We start from the raw sequence: 17,896 nt of genomic DNA, 5'->3' as shown, positions 1-17,896 counted from the left end.
CTTATTTTTTTAACAATTGCATTTGTATCTACTCATTCATATGCTTGTTCGTTCATGCATTTGTTCACTCTAGGTATCCATTGACGCTTTCAAGTATTTGGTGTTCATTCATCCATTTAATTTAGTTACATGTTTCAATCATGAAGAAAATCACCACACCTAGCTCTAAGAATCTTGACAAAGGCCGGTGTGGTGAAAACACAAGCCGCTGCTGAAATACAATATACAATTGCCCTTTTCTCCTCCAGTCAATGAACGCTGAGTGCTGCCACCACTGGTCGTCAATAAGATTAGCACCTTGACCTGACAGGTTAACAGTGGGTAGGGGTGGGTGGGTGGGTGGGGGACACTGTACACTGTACATTGGAATATTGACAAAGCCATTCTTGGTCATTTACTGTACATTGGAGGGGGTTGGGTTAGGACATTTGCAGGGGCCAGTTTCGAATTGCAGTCTCCCGTAGGTGTTCTTTGAGAGTGTTTTTGAAAGTGGGTAGTGATTCACATTCCTTTACAGCTTTGGGTAGGGCGTTCCACATAGGGCGGTTCGTTATAGAGCTTTATATGTAATGCACACAACGCTCAATAGAGCTACGTCACACCCTCCTTCTCACATTCGTACATGTAACCTCTGAATGTTTCCTCTCAGGAGTAGGAGGCAACTCATTTGTTTGTGTTCCCTGTGTAGAGAGCAGAAAACGGCAGATGGCAGAGGATGGAGAGAACCGCAAACGGGTCAGAAAGAGTTCTTCAATCTCTCAGTAGTTTTTAATCCCTAACTTCAAAAATGTTACAATTACAGACATTTTGTACTCACCAACCAACCTATTTGCTGACTTGGTTTGTTGACGTCTGTGTGTCAACATTCTGGCTTTTAGGGTTGGAGGGAGCGCTATGGGGACCAGAGGACTGTCGGGAGGACCAGGAATGGTTACTCGGAGTTAAAAGACAACAACAGTCCTCCCACAGAGACCAAGAGAAGTGATTTTGGTAAGAAATTATACTCCATAGACCACAGCTGACGTATATATAATTCTTCCCCATGTGGGAACCAAATCAAACGTCAATCGGCTGTTCAAAGGGAAATCCTCTCCAGATGAGGAAGACCGTTTGTCAAGTATTTCTGTTATCTTGATTGTTTTGATTGTTGCCAAAGCCAAACCTACAGTTCAGGAAATACGTCTTTGATGTTTTTGTGTCATCCTCACAGTTTTCAGATTTTTGTATGTAGCTTTTTGTTTTGAATGGTCAAATAAAAGTAACTTAAAGGGATAGTTAGGATCTTTTACATATACTCGCCAGTAGTGTGATCGATGCACAGCCGTTTGATTGATTGATTGATTGAAAACTTTATTAACAGATTGCTGAATGGGTACAATACAGTACGGCTCAATACACACAATTGTTAAGGGGATGCAGACCAGAGAAAGACTTTCGTCTTGTTTACATCAGGGTCCCCCATTTTCAATTCATCGTAACATTTATGACATACACGACATACAGATAAACAGTACTGTTACATCCATTTTATGACATACAAGATATACAAATATACAGTACTGTTTAAGAGACAGAGTTTCTAAAAGAGAGTATATACATTTGAGGGGGAATAAACTGTACATTGGAGGGGGTTGGATGGCTGGCGTGTATCGCTTCCGCAACGGAATTCGGTTTCCGGGTTCCTCTGATTGGCCGCGACCCCCACGTGACCCGCCCCCCCTATCCACCGCTCTGCCGCTGCCACGCGCGGCAGTCGGCAGAGCGAGCGGCCGCGGACGCGCTCGCTCGCTTCCTCAATTTATACGCATGGAAGTATTGACTGAATGAATGAATGAATGAATGAATGAATGAATGAAAACTTTATTTAACAGATTGCAGAATGGGTACAATACAGTACGGCTCAATACACACAATTGTTAAGGGGATGCAGACCTGAGAAAGACGTTTGTCTTGTTTACATCAGGGTCCCCCATTTTCAATTCATATAGAACGACTACGCCGTAACAAATCATAAAAAAAATATACCGTTAACTGGAATATGTTGTGCCTTTACACATATGTTGGATTATGTAATTGGTTTGTCATGACAAACAAATAAAAAAATCGCGATTTACCCGCTGGCTACAGCAACACAACACTCAGTGACTGCATGTAGTCAGAGCCAGAGCTCAGCGATGCCGCTCGTGGCAGCACATTCTCGCCGCGGGCTGAGCTCTGGTGTCCGCTGGAGCAAGCCAGAGACAGCCGGCGGATGCAATATTTTATTTGTTTGTCATGACAAACCAATTACATAATCCAACATATGTGTAAAGGCACAACATATTCCAGTTAACGCTTAACGGTATATTTTTTTATTGATTTGTTACGGCGCAATCAATACTTCCATGCATTCGGGACCTCCATGTTTGGGGGTATTCATCAGACAAATCGGATGCGGGGATTCGGCTCCCATCAGGCGGGCAAGAACTGCGGGTTTTCAGCCTCTCCCCTCTCTCCTGGAGCTTAAGGGGGAGCTTAGTATTCCTGCCGCGGAGGAGGTGGCTACAACATCAACACACATGTTGTAGCCAGCTGGTAAATCGCGATTTTTTTATTTGTTTGTCATGACAAACCAATTACATAATCCAACATATGTGTAAAGGCACAGGATATTCCAGTTAACGGTATATTTTTTTAATGATTTGTTACGGCGTAGTCGTTCTATATGAATTGAAAATGGGGGACCCTGATGTAAACAATCGCGCTCCCGCGGCAGAGCGGTGGATAGGGGGGCGGGTCACGTGGGGGTCGCGGCCAATCAGAGGAACCCGGAAACCGAATTCCGTTGCGGAAGCGATACACGCGGGTGGGTGGGGGGGGGGGTTGAATGTTTACAGGGCCCAGTTTAGAATTGCAGCGTCCCGTAGGTGCTCTTTGAGAGCGGTTTTGAGGGTGGGTAGGGATTCAAAGTTTTTCATGGCTGTGTGGGTAGGGCGTTCCACATTGATGTGGCATAATTGCTAAACGTGTTTAGTCCCTTGTTTGAGCCGAATCTGGGTTGAACATGATTTGTGGAACTCCCTCTGGTGGTGTGGTTGTGGTATTCACTGACCTTTGGGAAGTATTTTGACATGTACATGGGTACCTTAGTAGTGTAGTGTATCTTGTAGACCAGGCCCATTGCAAGTTGCTGTACTCTGTTGTCTACTCTAAGCCATCCTAGGTTGTCGAAATGGGCAGGGGTGAGGTGGGTTTTAGGAGTAAGGTCAAGCAGTAGTCTGACCAGTTTGTTTTGTGATGTTTGTAATCTTGTTTTTAGTGCCTTTGAGGTGCTTTGGTACCATGAGGTGCAAGCATAGTCGTAGTAGTCGTAGCGGAAAAAATCTGGCTTCAGAACATCCCACTCCACTGACACATGCCTTCTCTATTTGAACGACCACATCAAACAAGAGGTGGACGTGGGCAAATACTGCGGCATGGTCATGCTGGACCTAGAAAAGGCCTTCGACACTGTCAATCACTCCATTCTGATTGACAAGCTAAAAGCCATTGGTTTTGATAGTCTATCAACGAGCTGGATGCAATCCTACCTGGAGGGGAGAGAACAGATGGTGGAGGTAAACGGTACTCTATCCCCCCCCCCTCCCAGTGAGCTGTGGTGTTCCACAAGGAAGCATACTAGGACCGCTACTGTTCCTAATTTATGCAAATGACATGTCATCAGCTTGTGACTGCAACTTGTTCCTGTTCGCGGACGACTCAGCCCTGCTGGTCTCTGACAAGAACAAGTTACAGCTTGAACAAACCCTCAGCTCTGAACTCGGCAGAATCTGCACTGCGCTAGCCTATGCCACCTCTACGACCCCATACACCGCGGCTCTAGCAGCGCTGGACCAGAGATATGGACGTATATGGGATTACGTAATCCAAGAGATAAGGCATATTGATCGCCTACCCCCAGCAACAGACAATCGCTCATTAGACGACCTGTCGATAAAAGTGCAGTCCCTGGTAGGGATGCTGGGAGCGCAACGAGAAAAGGGCATGCACGAGCTATACGCCAACTCTAACGTCGAGAGGATTTTAGAGAAGCTGCCACCCGCAAGACAAGATCGTTTTAGGCGGCAGAGAGACCACCGTGATCCTAACGGTCCCGAACCATCCCTCCTCGATCTAGCCGACTTCCTGGCGAGAGAAGTCAGCAGCTTACGACTGGATACGTTTGTGCGGAGCACGCCAAGCTCCAGAGAGGGACCCAGGAGAATAAACGATGGAAGAAGATCGGTGACTGTCATGCACCAATCAGAGTCAGTACCGAGCAGTAAGAGCCACAGTACCCCCTCGAGAAAAGAGAAGTGGAAGATGGTGTGCCCCTACTGTGAGAAGGAACACTGGCTGTCACATAGTCTACGAACAGGTCGAAAAGTACCTAGCGGAAAGAAATCTAATCTACGAATTCCAATCTGGCTTCAGAACATCCCACTCCACTGACACATGCCTTCTCTATTTGAATGACCACATCAAACAAGAGGTGGACGCAGGCAAATACTGCGGCATGGTCATGCTGGACCTACAAAAGGCCTTTGACACGGTCAATCACTCCATTCTGATTGACAAGCTAAAAGCAATTGGTTTTGATAGTCTATCAGTGAGCTGGATGCAATCCTACCTTGAGGGGAGGGAACAGATGGTGGAGGTAAACGGTACCCTATCCCCCCCTCTCACAGTGAGCTGTGGTGTTCCACAAGGAAGCATACTAGGACCGCTACTGTTCCTAATTTATGCAAATGACATGTCGTCAGCTTGTGACTGCAACTTGTTCCTGTTTGCGGACGACTCAGCCCTGCTGGTCTCTGACAAGAACAAGTTACAGGTTGAAAAAACCCTCAGCTCGGAACTAGGCAGAATCTGCATATGGCTCGCTGATAACAAACTATCATTACACATGGGCAAAACAGAGTCCATTCTCTTCGGTTCAAATAACAAACTCAGCAAGACCGACGGCTTCTCAGTTACAGTGGGTGACAATATTGTCACAAGGAAAGATGAAATTACCTACCTGGGTTCCATCCTAGAGGCTAATCTCTCCTGTGACAAAATGGCATCCAATGTAATAAAAAAAGTCAACCAACGAACTCGATTCTTGTACCGGATCTCCTCTCTGGTAAACAAGAATACCCTGAAGACTCTGGCAGGAGCACTCATTCAGGGGTACTACGACTATGCTTGCACCTCATGGTACCAAAGCACCTCAAAGGCGCTAAAAACAAAATTACAAACATCTCAAAACAAACTGGTCAGACTACTGCTTGACCTTACTCCTAGAACCCACCTCACCCCTGCCCACTTTGACAACCTAGGATGGCTTAGAGTAGATGACAGAGTACAGCAACTTGCAATGGGCCTGGTCTACAAGATACACTACACGACCAAGGTACCCATGTACATGGCAAAATACTTCCCAAAGGTCAGTGAATACCACGATCACAACACCAGAGGGAGCTCCACAAATCATGTTAAACCCAGATTCGGCTCAAATAAGGGACTAAACACGTTTCGCAATTATGCCACATCAATGTGGAACGCCCTACCCAAAGCTGTAAAGGAATGTGGATCACTACCCACTTTCAAAACCTCTCTCAAGAGACACCTACGGGAGACTGCAATTCAACACTGGCCCCTGTAAATATCCTAACCCAACCCCCTCCAATGTACAGTCAGTTACCTAGTATGGTTTTGTCAATAGTCCAATGTACAATTTTGTTTGTTTGTACAGAGTCTCCCCCCCCTCAATGTACAGTTTTGCTTGTTTATACAGTGTGCCCCCCCCCCCCCCCCCCAACCACCTCCAATGTAAATTACCCAGTATGGTTGTCAATATCCCAGTGTACCCAACCCCCCCCACCCAACCTCCTCCAATGTACAGTTTCTACGTCAAATGTATATACTCCCTTTTCTTGACTCCTTCTGTATCACAAACAGTACTGTATTTGCAAATCTGGTATGTCATAAATGTATAGATGTAGCAGTACTGACTATCTGTATGTCATGTATGTCATATATGTCCTGATGAATTGAAAATGGGGGACCCTGGTGGAAACAAGACGAAAGTCTTTCTCTGGTCTGCATCCCCTTAACAATTGTGTGTATTGAGCTGTACTGTATTGTACCCATTCTGCAATCTGTTAATAAAGTTTTCAATCAATCAATCAATCACATGTGACCTGTTCACAAAGATGAATGCAGAAGAAGTGAGTCAATGGATAAAGTCCAACAGGCGCTGTTACCGATGTGCGCGCAGTCACATGGCAGCCGAATGCCGCCTAAAGAAAAGGTGCAGTCGGTGTGACGGAGCCCATCTAGATGTACTACACGACAGTAACAGAAGAAGGCCTGCACCTGCACCATCGAGCGGCACCAAGGCAAGTGTCATGTACATTGACCCCGCCAGCAGCAGCGGCGCCCAAGTGCTCTTAAAGGTAGTCCGTGTGACATTGAGCTACCAAGATAAAGTCATGGACACTTACGCCGTCCTTGATGACGGGTCAGAGAAGACCCTTCTGCTCACGTCCGCTGCGGCCCAGCTGGGACTGCGGGGGAGCGAGAACCAAATGACGATTCGGACAATAAGAAGAGATTTAAAGACGATAAAGGGCGAGAATGTCTCCTTCACTATCGCAGCAAGCGGGCAGCCAGAGCGACGGTATAGGATTACAAATGCTTTCACCAGCCAAGAAATAGGACTATCGCAGTACACCTACCCCATCGCCAAGCTGATGGATAAATATGTGCACCTGCGTCAACTACCTATCCCGCTCATAGACGGCGCCACCCTGACCTTGCTGATAGGCTCCGACCATGCAGACCTCATCGTCCCGATAGACCGGGTCCATACAGGACCCCGAGGCTGTCCTGCAGCAGTCGAGACCCGCCTAGGGTGGACACTACAAGGCCCCCTCGCTAAATCTCTCAACCGAACAGCAGCCACTAGCTGCCTCCACTCCAGAACGACAGAAGAAGACACCACTCTCCTGCAGCATGTCGAGAGGCTATGGACACTAGAGACAATGCCCTTTAAGAACGGAGAAGCCCAAGAAATGACACTAGGACTAGTCTGGCGCTTCAAAACAGACTCGCTCCACTATAGACACAAACCCCTGACCACAGAGCAGGGAAGGTCGACGGCGATACCGACCACCAGACGGAGTGTGTACAGAACACTCGCCAGACAATATGACCCGTTGGGATGTATTCTACCTTACACCACCAGGGCAAAGATGATTGTACGAGCACTATGGGACAAGGACCAGGGCTGGGACGACCCAATACCCGCACACCTTGCCTCCACATGGAGAGAGTGGGAGACGGAACTCCGCTCACTCCCAGGCGTCAATATACGCCGCAGCTACTTCCCACCCACAGTGAGGCCAGAGACATGCAAGATGGATCTACACGTCTTCAGCGACGCCTCCGAAGTAGCCTATGGATCGGTGGCCTACTTGCATGCCCAAGAGAAGGGAGGAGAGATACACACTGCTTTCATCCTGGCTCGCTCAAGAATAGCCCCACGAAAGCAACAATCTATCCCGCGTCTAGAGCTCTGCGCAGCCCTAGCAGGAGCGCATCTAGCCACGTTAATCCAACGTGAACTCACCATTCCGGTGCACAGAACAATCTTGTGGTCAGATTCCACGACAGTACTCACATGGATCAAGTCTGATTCATGCAGATACAAGGTCTTCGTGGGAGTCAGAGTCACCGAGATTCAAGAGTTAACAGAAGCAGCGAGCTGGCGGTATGTGGACACCAAACACAACCCAGCTGACGTCATCACCCGGGGAATGTCCCTGGATGACCTCACCCGTCGCAACATCTACAGTGACGGACCAGAATTCCTCAAGCTCCCGGAAGAAGAGTAAAGGGAAGCAAGTAAAGAGGAGGCTGAGAACAAGAAACTTCAGCAGCTGACTACGAAGAAGCAGAGCTTCTTCTACTACAACGAGCCCAGAGAGACTCGTTCCCCGATGAGCTAGACTGTCTACAGGGAGGAAAGCCCGTCCCATCAGACAGCAGACTGCTCCACCTGGCACCCGAGAGCGACGCCCATAATCTCATCAGAGTGGGTGGTCGTCTGCGGAGAGCCCCCGATCTACCGGATGACGTTAAGTACCCGATAGTCTTGAACAGCCGACACAAGGTCACAGAGCTGATCATAAAGAAATACGACGAGGATGTACACCACGCAGGAGCAGAGAGAGTCTTCGCGGAGATCAGACGTCGCTATTGGATACTTCAAGGAAGAGAAGCGGTGCGACGCTTCCAGCGAACCTGTCTAGACTGCCGAAAGTGGCGCGCGCAGCCCAGCATACCCCGGATGGCTGACCTACCTCCCTGTCGCCTCCGACTCGGCGACAAGCCATTCCACTCCACAGGCATGGACTGTTTTGGCCCGTTGTATATAAAGAAAGGAAGAGGAACCGAGAAGCGGTGGGGTATTGTATTCAAATGCATGACCACCAGAGCGATACATATCGAACTCCTTTCAACCATGAGCACAGACTCATTCCTTATGGCCTTCCGAAGATTCACATCACGGAAAGGAAAACCGTCTACATTGTTGTCTGATCACGGGACAAACTTCAAAGGCGGAGAAAGAGAGCTGAGAGAGAGCTTCCAAGCTATGGGCCCAGAACTTAAGACCCACCTCGCTCCATCCCAGATTGACTTCCAGTTTAATCCCCCGAACGCACCCCACTTCGGTGGAACCTGGGAACGAGAAGTACGTTCTATAAAGACAGCCCTGTACGCCGTGCTTGGGGCCCAGACTGTGGCGGAGGAAGTCCTAATGACAGTCCTCACGGAGATCGAGGGAGTATTGAACTCCAAGCCCCTCGGCTACGTCTCCAGTGATGTAGCAGATGTCGACCCAGTCACCCCCAACACACTCTTGATGGGGCGGCTAGACCCCGCGCTACCCCAGACAATGTACAGGCCTGAAGAAGCGAACGGCCGAAGAATGTGGAGGTACAGTCAAGTACTAGCTGACAAGTTTTGGAACAGCTTCCTACTCCACTACCTACCGTCTCTACAGACCCGCCAGAAGTGGGTAAAAGAGAGAGACAATTTGACAGAAGGAACAGTCGTCATGATTATCGACCAGTCACTACCCAGAGCTATGTGGCCGGCTGGCCGCGTAAGCAAAGTGATCACCGGTGCCGATGGCAAGGTCCGAGCAGCTGAAGTGCTCGTCCAAGGGCGAACTTACACACGACCCGTGGCGAGGCTAATAGAACTGCCCAGACTCCCAGACACTATCGATGACGACCATGACCCCATGACTTTGTGAGTTGACTGACCCTTACAGCGGACCTTGAGTGGTAGACAGTGCGGTTAATCTGTCTCTGCTTAGCTAATTAGGTGGGACTAATTAGGGGGCGGCTGTTGTGAAGGATCAGATTAAACTGAATATATATATTTATTTATGGATATATATTTAATAGTATTTGTATATCGTTGATATCCCCTGTATATTCCTTGTACAATATACACTGAATATCCCTTTAGTCTACTAACAGCCCATAATAGTTTCATTCTACCATTGGACGAGAACCTGGCGCCAGCAGCCAAGCCCCTTGGTTCAAGTTCAATCGTGCCGACGAACATGTCGTTACAAGCCCGGTTCCGCGTAGGAATACGTCTGGCGAAATACGAATGGTACTATTTGTTCACAGCGCATATATATATGGCGCAAGTAAAGTAGAACTTTCTTTTAGTCCATTAGTCCTTTACCCTCCAACCTAGTAACAGACGCGAAGCCTCACCCACGACGCACGTGTGGTGCAGTAAGGCCTACTTGGCCTCAGAATAGGCATTGAGACATCGTGTGGATTAATAGTTGAATTGTCATAGTTTGGCACTATACCGTCGAGTGGGACATATTTCTATTAAGTTAATAATAGTCTATTATTGCATCGTTCGGTTAGAGTTATAAAGTGAGCAGTACCCCCATCGTTCCTGACGTTATCTGGAGTCTTAACCAGGCTGGGCAGACCACGTGTGGTGCTTGCATCCGAGGAGCTCCGGGCCAGGACGAGTGGACCTGTACATTGGATTACTTTACCCGGACGACGGCGAGCCTTCCACGGCTTGGATTATCTACGTGCTTTGGGTGCTTTGATTATGCCATGGATAACGGCCAACACTGCTGAGTGTTGGAACTACCCCCCGAGAGGAGTCCAGGTGAGACGGCGCTCTACCTCGAGTGAGGTCGCCTCACGTCTCTTCGTTGTGGACCGGCAGCTACCGTCCACCAGAGGGCCCAGCTGTATTCATCTGCGGACCGAGGTTCTGTGGGCACCGTGTTCAGCACTCTGAATTCTCCCAAGAAATCGTCGGCCAGATGGGATACCGCCAGCGGCTCTCCTAACCCCCCCCCCCCCCCCTACTGACTTACAACCAGCGGGACCCCCCCTTTAGTGTATCCAGCTATAATCATTTAAGTACCATTGCTATAGTTCCCTAAAGAACCAGGTTGTATACTTGCTCCCTGCGTAACCAGAGATTGGACATTCAATGTTGATTTACCTACGAATACTCATTTGCTTTACAAGTGCATTTCAAATCATAAATGTCATTAAGTGAACGTTGTATATACCCTTTGCTATATAAAATATTCGATTTATACATTTGTGTGGACTTCGTTTCATCAGGTGGGAAAGTGTTCATCATATGATATCTATATCATGTACTGGATGGCCAGAAGTTAAAGTACATAGACGGTAGTGGTTTAATAATACCATACTTATCAATACAGTCAGGGAATTGTACCCCTCAGTTACAGCATCCAATGTAATAAAAAAAGTCAACCAACAAACTAGATTCTTGTACCGGATCTCCTCTCTGGTAAACAGGGGTGCAGTGCTCATGCCACGCGGTACCACGCCGTTCCACCACCTTTCTGAGCACATGCACGCACGTGCACACAAAAATGCGTTCACAACTTTCACTCGACTCGTCGTGCCGTGCGCCAAGTACCGGTACTCACCTGGCTGCCTGAATACTTTCCACAACAAATTCGTGTTTCCGCGTCTCTGATTGGCCACACGCGTTTCTGGTCATGTGACATGTGCGCCAATCGTGGGACCGCAAGTTTTTGGATGGTTAAGCTTAGGCGCTCTTTTGATGTTGGTTAAGGTTAGAGTTTGTCTTAGAGCATGGCGATATAACGCCTGCCCTGATTCCAAACTCTAACCTTAACCAACCGCGAAAGAGCCTAAGCTTAACCAGTGATAAACTAGGCGTTAGGTAGTTTGCAGGCTGTTAGACCCGGAAATAGGCGCAGAACTTGCCATCCCACGATTGCCGCACATGTCACATGACCAGAAACGTGCGTGGCTAATCAGAGCGCAAAACTCGAACGCGGAAACACGAATTTGTTGTGGAAAGCATAGACGCCACCTGGCTACTTGTCGTTGCATAACAATTAGCATAACAAAGAACGAGAAGAGCAAAACCAAAATACAATCCCTGTACCAATTGGTGGGGGTTTGCTTGAGCTGTGGAACCTCTCACTATGTGACAAATGGTCCCGACTGGAAGGATGAGACATTTCTTAAGTTGTGCTTCAGAAGGAAACTGTCCTGTAAACTGTAAGTTACATTGTTAATTTGTATTTACTTTTCTAGTTTAAGTTAATTCAATTAAAGAAATTGTAACTACAATATTGTATCTACAATTACATTTAAAACATTGTTTGTTTTTCAACCATATCTGTTGACAATATAATTTCTTTATATATTGAATGCTACATCCTGCTACCTTTTTCAGCTTCTCTATTTCAAGGCAATATTTACAAAAACTAAACTAAAACTAGTAATTTCCTATACAAACAAGTTTCCTACTATTTATGCATAATAATCATTCTAATCATAATGCTGGTTGGAGCTGTTCTGTGCGCACGCAAGGGAACATTTATGCGCGTGCACGTGACGTCATTAAAACACAGTGCAACCACTTATGAAATCACCACTGCATCACTGCTGGTAAACAAGAATACCCTGAAGACTCATGGTACCAAAGCGCCTCAAAGGCGCTAAAAACAAGATTACAAACATCACAAAACAAACTGGTCAGACTACTACTTGACCTTACTCCTAAAACCCACCTCACCCCTGCACATTTTGACAACCTAGGATGACTTAGAGTAGATGACAGAGTACAGCAACTTGCAATGGGCCTGGTCTACAAGATACACTACACCACTAAGGTACCCATGTACATGTTGAAATACTTCCCAAAGGTCAGTGAATACCACAACCACAACACCAGAGGAAGCTCAACAAATCATGTTCAACCCAGATTTGGCACAAACGAGGGACTAAACACGTTTCGCAATTATGCCACAACAATGTTGTAGGTGCCTAAATGCCTAGTCTGGTAAATAAGAGTAATTTCTGTTCATAGAAAGTATTTTGGACATTTATTTCATGGTGTTTAAATAGATAAATAAATAGATAGATATTATTTACAGTACAGAAGTTAAAATGTGAAGACAATTCATGTTTATTGATAAGAATGATTTCTTTGTTACAGAGTTTGTTTTTTACCTGATATTTGGCTGATAGGCCGAGGGACTTTTATTTTGACATGATAACCGTGATGTCATGATTGCGGCATGGTGGCGGAATTGTTTAGAAGGAAGATAACGCAGATTGTACCGGCAGTCAGGCCGAGTGATGAGAGAGTGGAGCCAGACAGTTTTCAGACCTCTCTCTTTTTAGCTAGGATAACGGGAGAATCGAAGTTTGAGAGCGTCCGAAGCTTATGGCATTAACGTGTTTTGGAAACTACAAATGTGGAACGCCCTACCCACAGCCGTAAAAAATGTGAATCCCCACCCACCTTCAAAACCAATCTCAAAGAGCACCTACGGGAGGCTGCAATTCGAAACTGGCCACCGTAAATGTCCAAATCCCCCCTCCCACCCCCTCTTAATGTACAGTCTCCTCCCCATCGTATGTATATTTTCTGTTAGGATTTCTGTTTAACAGTACTGTATATTTGCATATCTCGTATGTCACAAATGTAACAGTACTATATACCTGTACAGTATGTCATAAATGTCATGATATATATCTGTATGTTGTGTATGTCATAAATGTCATTATGCATTGAAAATGGGGGACCCTGATGTAAAAAAGACGAAAGTCTTACTCTGGTCTGCATCCCCTTAACAATTGTGTGTATTGAGCCGTACTGTATTGTACCCATTCTGCAATCTGTTAATAAAGTTTTCAATCAATCAATCAATGTGTACTCATGCTCATATTGTTCTATACCTGTCACAGTGGCACAGTCCTCTTGGAGGGAGAAACAGGACAGGGAACAGCAGACAGGCCTACTGCAGGACGTCGACCACAGTAGGGAAGACCTCCTAGGCTCACCAACCAAAAGGTGTGGGTCGCTTTCACTCACTGTGTTGTGTCATGTACTCCCAGTTGATAGACGGAAGCTGTGTTGTGTGGCCCACAGATCTAGAATGTATAGAAGAAACATTCCCATTCAAAACAACATTTGTGAGTATTAATTATTTATTTTCTCTCTCTCTGTGTATAGGTACACAGGGGGACGTTACTTGTCCCTCTCACCCTCTCAGACAAGAATCTTTGATGACGTTTGATAGACACGAGGACACGTAACTAAGGAGAGATGCTCCTTAAGAAAGGACAAATAAAAGAATGAGCAACACCATTATAGGACATCACTTGAAGAAGGGACATTATGCGAGAGAACATGGAAGAGGAATATCGAGACTGAGACATATTGTTGGTGATAAAGAAAGAAGAAATGAAAAAGACTTAATGTTGGGGAAATGGATGAAAGGAGAATAATCTCTCAGGGACAATTTTTTTTAATGTGTCTGGATTGTTGTGACTGACTACTGAAACTGAACTGGAATCTCATTCACTGATGGAGATATTCTTTGTGAGGGATTATAACGGGATTGGACCACTGTCACCTCATGGCTCCCATCCAAAGTCTAGTCCTAGTTTATGAAACTCACTTGGATTTGAACCTGTGTCCGCCACATGGGAAACCAACATCTACCCATCAGCCAAAGCTGGGGAATCCACCCCTGGCCAAGGGAGATATTAGGCTATGGTCTTATCTGGTCTGCCACCTGAAAAGGATCCAGTTCAGGTAGCAAAGTGGGGGTATTTAAGTGTAATTTACACCAAGAGGCTACTACTGCTAGGTTTCAGCCTTGTTTCACTTGTGCTAAACCGGCTCCATTGACTGCCAAATATATGATATATGATACAGTGGAGAAAAGCAGCAGGTACCCTGACCACCCATACAAGGTTTTCAATCTTGTTAATGAGATATATTTTCAAGTGGAATTGTACAGGTACCTGAAGCAACACTTCTATGAAGCTTGGCCTTTTTCTACTTTACAAACTCCTCCAAAAGGGAATATAAACCATCCGAATTTCCTTCCACTGTTTTATATTACCGGAAAACTTTTAGCCCAGGCTCTCTTCAATCACTGAACTCAAAATCACTCTACATTCTCTACTGTTTAAATTACTGCGCTGAAGTCTGGGGAAACACTTATAATTCTACACTACAACCACTTTTTATACTCCAAAAAAGGGCCATAAGGATAGTTTTCACATTGCAGGTTATCGTGATCACACAAACATATTATTTTTTTTAAAGTCAAAAACATTCAAGTTAAATGATCTTGTGGAATTTAAAACGGCACAATTAATGTATAAAGCAAAAGGTAATGTACTTCCAGGAAACATTCAAGAACTGTTCTTTGATAGAGAGGGGGGTTATAATCTGAGGGGAGAACTCAATTTAAAAGTTCTTAGTGTACGCACTACCATGAGAAGACACTGCATCTCAATATGTGGAGTGAAACTGTGGAACAGTCTGAATGTGGTGCTAAAGCAATGTCCAAATATGAGACAATTCAAACTGAATGATACGGAAATGATCTTCACAAGGTACAGGGATGAGGAAGGGATTTGACATTCACGGGTGTTTACATTTTTATTTTATTTTTCATGTTTTACAAAATATAGTTTTTGTTTTTTGTTTTGCATATATATTTGTTTTGTAATGTTCTAAATTAGTACACTCATTTGAGTAGTGGAAAAGGGGTAGGATTAAATAAGTGTATACTTCTTCCTACTCCTTTTCGAACATAAATTGAGTTTTATGTTTTGCTTTATTTTTATTTTTTTCATTTAATTTCTTGAGATCAATGATTTGTTTTGATTTTATATTGTTTGTATTTATTTACAACAACAAAAAATCAAACTCACTCGCCTTTATTTGGGACAGGCCTCATATTCCTTTTGCACAAAAATAATAACCAATTGTTTATTTAAATATTACTTGTATGACAAGTACCAGCATGTAGACATCAATAAAACAAATAACGAACTGGGTATTCATCTACAAATCCTATGGATTATTTTATTATTAACACTTCGCTGCACCAGATCCCCAGTGGTGCTTAGGAAAAGATGGATGATAAGACTTAGAATCACTGCATTAATGGAAGAGCAGGAGCTATCAGCTTGGACACCAAGATTGATGGTAACCTGCTAAATTGTGATTAAATAAAGAGGTTGGTGACATAGTGCTGTCTGAGAAGGTGAAGCCACATAACATGTACGTTAAAAGTACTGTTAATAATTTAAAAAAATTAAAAATGCTTTTAAGCGTCAATGGCAACCAGATAAACAGTTATTGTAGACCGGGCTTCTAAGCGAGACCTGCCTCCATTCGTCAAAAGGCGTAAAAACACCCTGCCTTCATTTGGGACAGGTGTTTATTTGGGACTTTGCTTTTATTTGAAGTTGTACAGTATGTGTTTGTTTAAAGCCAAACTGTATTCACTGTATAAAGACTAGACTGTTTGTTTTAACTGTGTGCTAGAGATCCCCCTCCCTCTGTAACAGTGTGTATGGGTCAGTCAGATACAATAATGAGAACGAACCCCTTGTAATATAAAGATAATTAGTGACGCATCACTTTGTCATCTTAAATTATTACATTACTTTTAATTATTCTTCAGCACACACCGGCTGTATACATTTCATATTAGAAATCACAGAAATCCTGTGATGATAAACAATGTTGACTAAATATAATGACAGACTATTGCATGATTTGTGACATTATTTCATACCCCTCAGCCAAATGGGATTCTCCCCTGACCAATAGAGATGTTAGATCATGGTCTTAACTGGTCTGCCACCGGAAAATTATCCAATTCATTCTCATTATGCTGAGAATTGATTCCTTATAAAACCAGTTCTTTATAAGGATGCATCTTAAATGGGTGGCATTCATCCCCTAAGGGATTTTTAATAATCGGCACTGGCTTCTTTGTCAAAGTATAAAGCGGTTCAAGTTTATCCCTTTTCACCATTTTGGTGTGTGAATTTATGCAATATTTTGGGTGTGTCGAAGTTAGGTCATTTAGACCTCTAATCCTAGAATGCTTGCACCTCATGGTACCAAAGCACCCCAAAGGCGCTAAAAACAAGATTACAAACATCACAAAACAAACTGGTCAGACTTCTACTTGACCTTACCCCTAGAACCCACCTCACCCCTGCCCACTTTGACAACCTAGGATGGCTTAGAGTAGACGACAGAGTACAGCTACTTACAATGGGCCTGGTCTACAAGATACACTATACGACTAAGGTACCCATGTACATGTCAAAATACTTCCCAAAGGTCAGTGACTACCACGACCACAACACCAGAGGAAGCTCAACAAATCATGTTAAACCCAGATTCGGCTCAAACAAGGGACTAAACACGTTTCGCAATTATGCCACATCAATGTGGAACGCCCTACCCAAAGCTGTAAAGGAATGTGAATCCCTACCCACATTCAAAACCGCTCTTAAAGAGCGCCTACGGGAGGCTGCAATTCTAAACTGGCCACCGTAAATGTCCAAACCCCCCCACCCCACCCCCTCCTCATCCCCACCGCATGTATATATATACTCTCCCCACCGTATGTATATTTCTCTCCCACCCACCCACCGCTAATGTACAGTCTCCTCCCCACCGTATGTATATATTCTCTGTATATTTCTCTCACACCCACCCCCTCCTAATGTACTACAGTCCCCTCCCCATCATATGTATATACTCTGTCAGGATCTATGGGTAACAGTACTGTATATTTGCATATCGTATATGTCACAAATGTAACAGTACTAAATACCTGTATGTCCCTATATGCCATAAATGTCATGTATGTTGTGTATGTCATAAATGTCACCATTAATTGAAAATGGGGGACCCTGATGTAAACAAGACAAACGTCTTTCTCTGGTCTCCCCTTAACAATTGTGTGTATTGAGCCGTACTGTATTGTACCCATTCTGCAATCTGTTAAATAAAGTTTTCATTCATTCAGAATAACAATGCAACATTATTTCAGTCAACTTTTTAAAGGAGGATTACATAAAAAGTAGTATTATTACTACTATTACTAATAATAAATAAATCCAGTCAATAACCAGTCATAGTAACTGTTCCAGTTCCACCTCTTCCATCCAGCTCAATAAGCCCGTCTACAGCCAGCCTTTTCCTCACCACAGTTTCCACGCTCCCCCACTCACGTCTCACTCGCCTCGAACGCGACAGACTAGTTAGCACCGCAAGAAGCATCGATTGACAATGGACACACAATAACTACTGTACCAATGAACTCATTGAGATTTCCATGAGAGACGCTGCGAGAGGGATAACTATTAACGTGACATCAAGTGGACAGCTAAGGTAAGCCTCGCACCGCCAGCAGAGAGAGATGGCTCGCTAATGATAGACGGGCTAACGAAGCTTAGCCACAATAGCTGCTGGTCTCTCCTCCACTCGA

General features: G+C 44.9%; 2 protein-coding genes across 6 annotated transcripts in view; both read left to right on the top strand.

The window, feature by feature from the left end:
• LOC311241200 (G-protein coupled receptor-associated protein LMBRD2B-like) overlaps nucleotides 1-15,437 on the top strand; it is a 28,593-nt gene extending 13,156 nt beyond the window's left edge. For 3 of the 4 annotated variants that reach the window (XM_084329941.1, XM_084329942.1, XM_084329940.1), the window contains exons 15-18: nucleotides 689-735; nucleotides 879-990; nucleotides 13,326-13,431; nucleotides 13,594-15,437. In XM_084329941.1, the coding sequence (XP_084186067.1) occupies nucleotides 689-735; nucleotides 879-990; nucleotides 13,326-13,431; nucleotides 13,594-13,657 (329 nt within the window). In that variant the 3' untranslated portion in view covers nucleotides 13,658-15,437. The remainder of the gene's footprint in view (nucleotides 1-688; nucleotides 736-878; nucleotides 991-13,325; nucleotides 13,432-13,593) is intronic. The other variant, XM_084329943.1, reaches the window with a different exon arrangement.
• Nucleotides 15,438-17,663: 2,226 nt separating this feature from the next.
• Nucleotides 17,664-17,896, top strand: part of golm1 (golgi membrane protein 1) — a 55,705-nt gene continuing 55,472 nt past the window's right edge. For both annotated transcript variants that reach the window (XM_084326544.1, XM_084326545.1), the window contains exon 1: nucleotides 17,664-17,799. The gene's annotated coding sequence lies outside the window, so the exon portion shown is untranslated. The remainder of the gene's footprint in view (nucleotides 17,800-17,896) is intronic.

This window comes from Notolepis coatsorum (genome assembly GCF_963971535.1).
Source record: "Notolepis coatsorum genome assembly, chromosome: 1".
In the NCBI taxonomy this organism is placed as follows: Eukaryota; Metazoa; Chordata; class Actinopteri; order Aulopiformes; family Paralepididae; genus Notolepis; species Notolepis coatsorum.
This window is presented reverse-complemented; position numbering and strand designations above follow the sequence as displayed.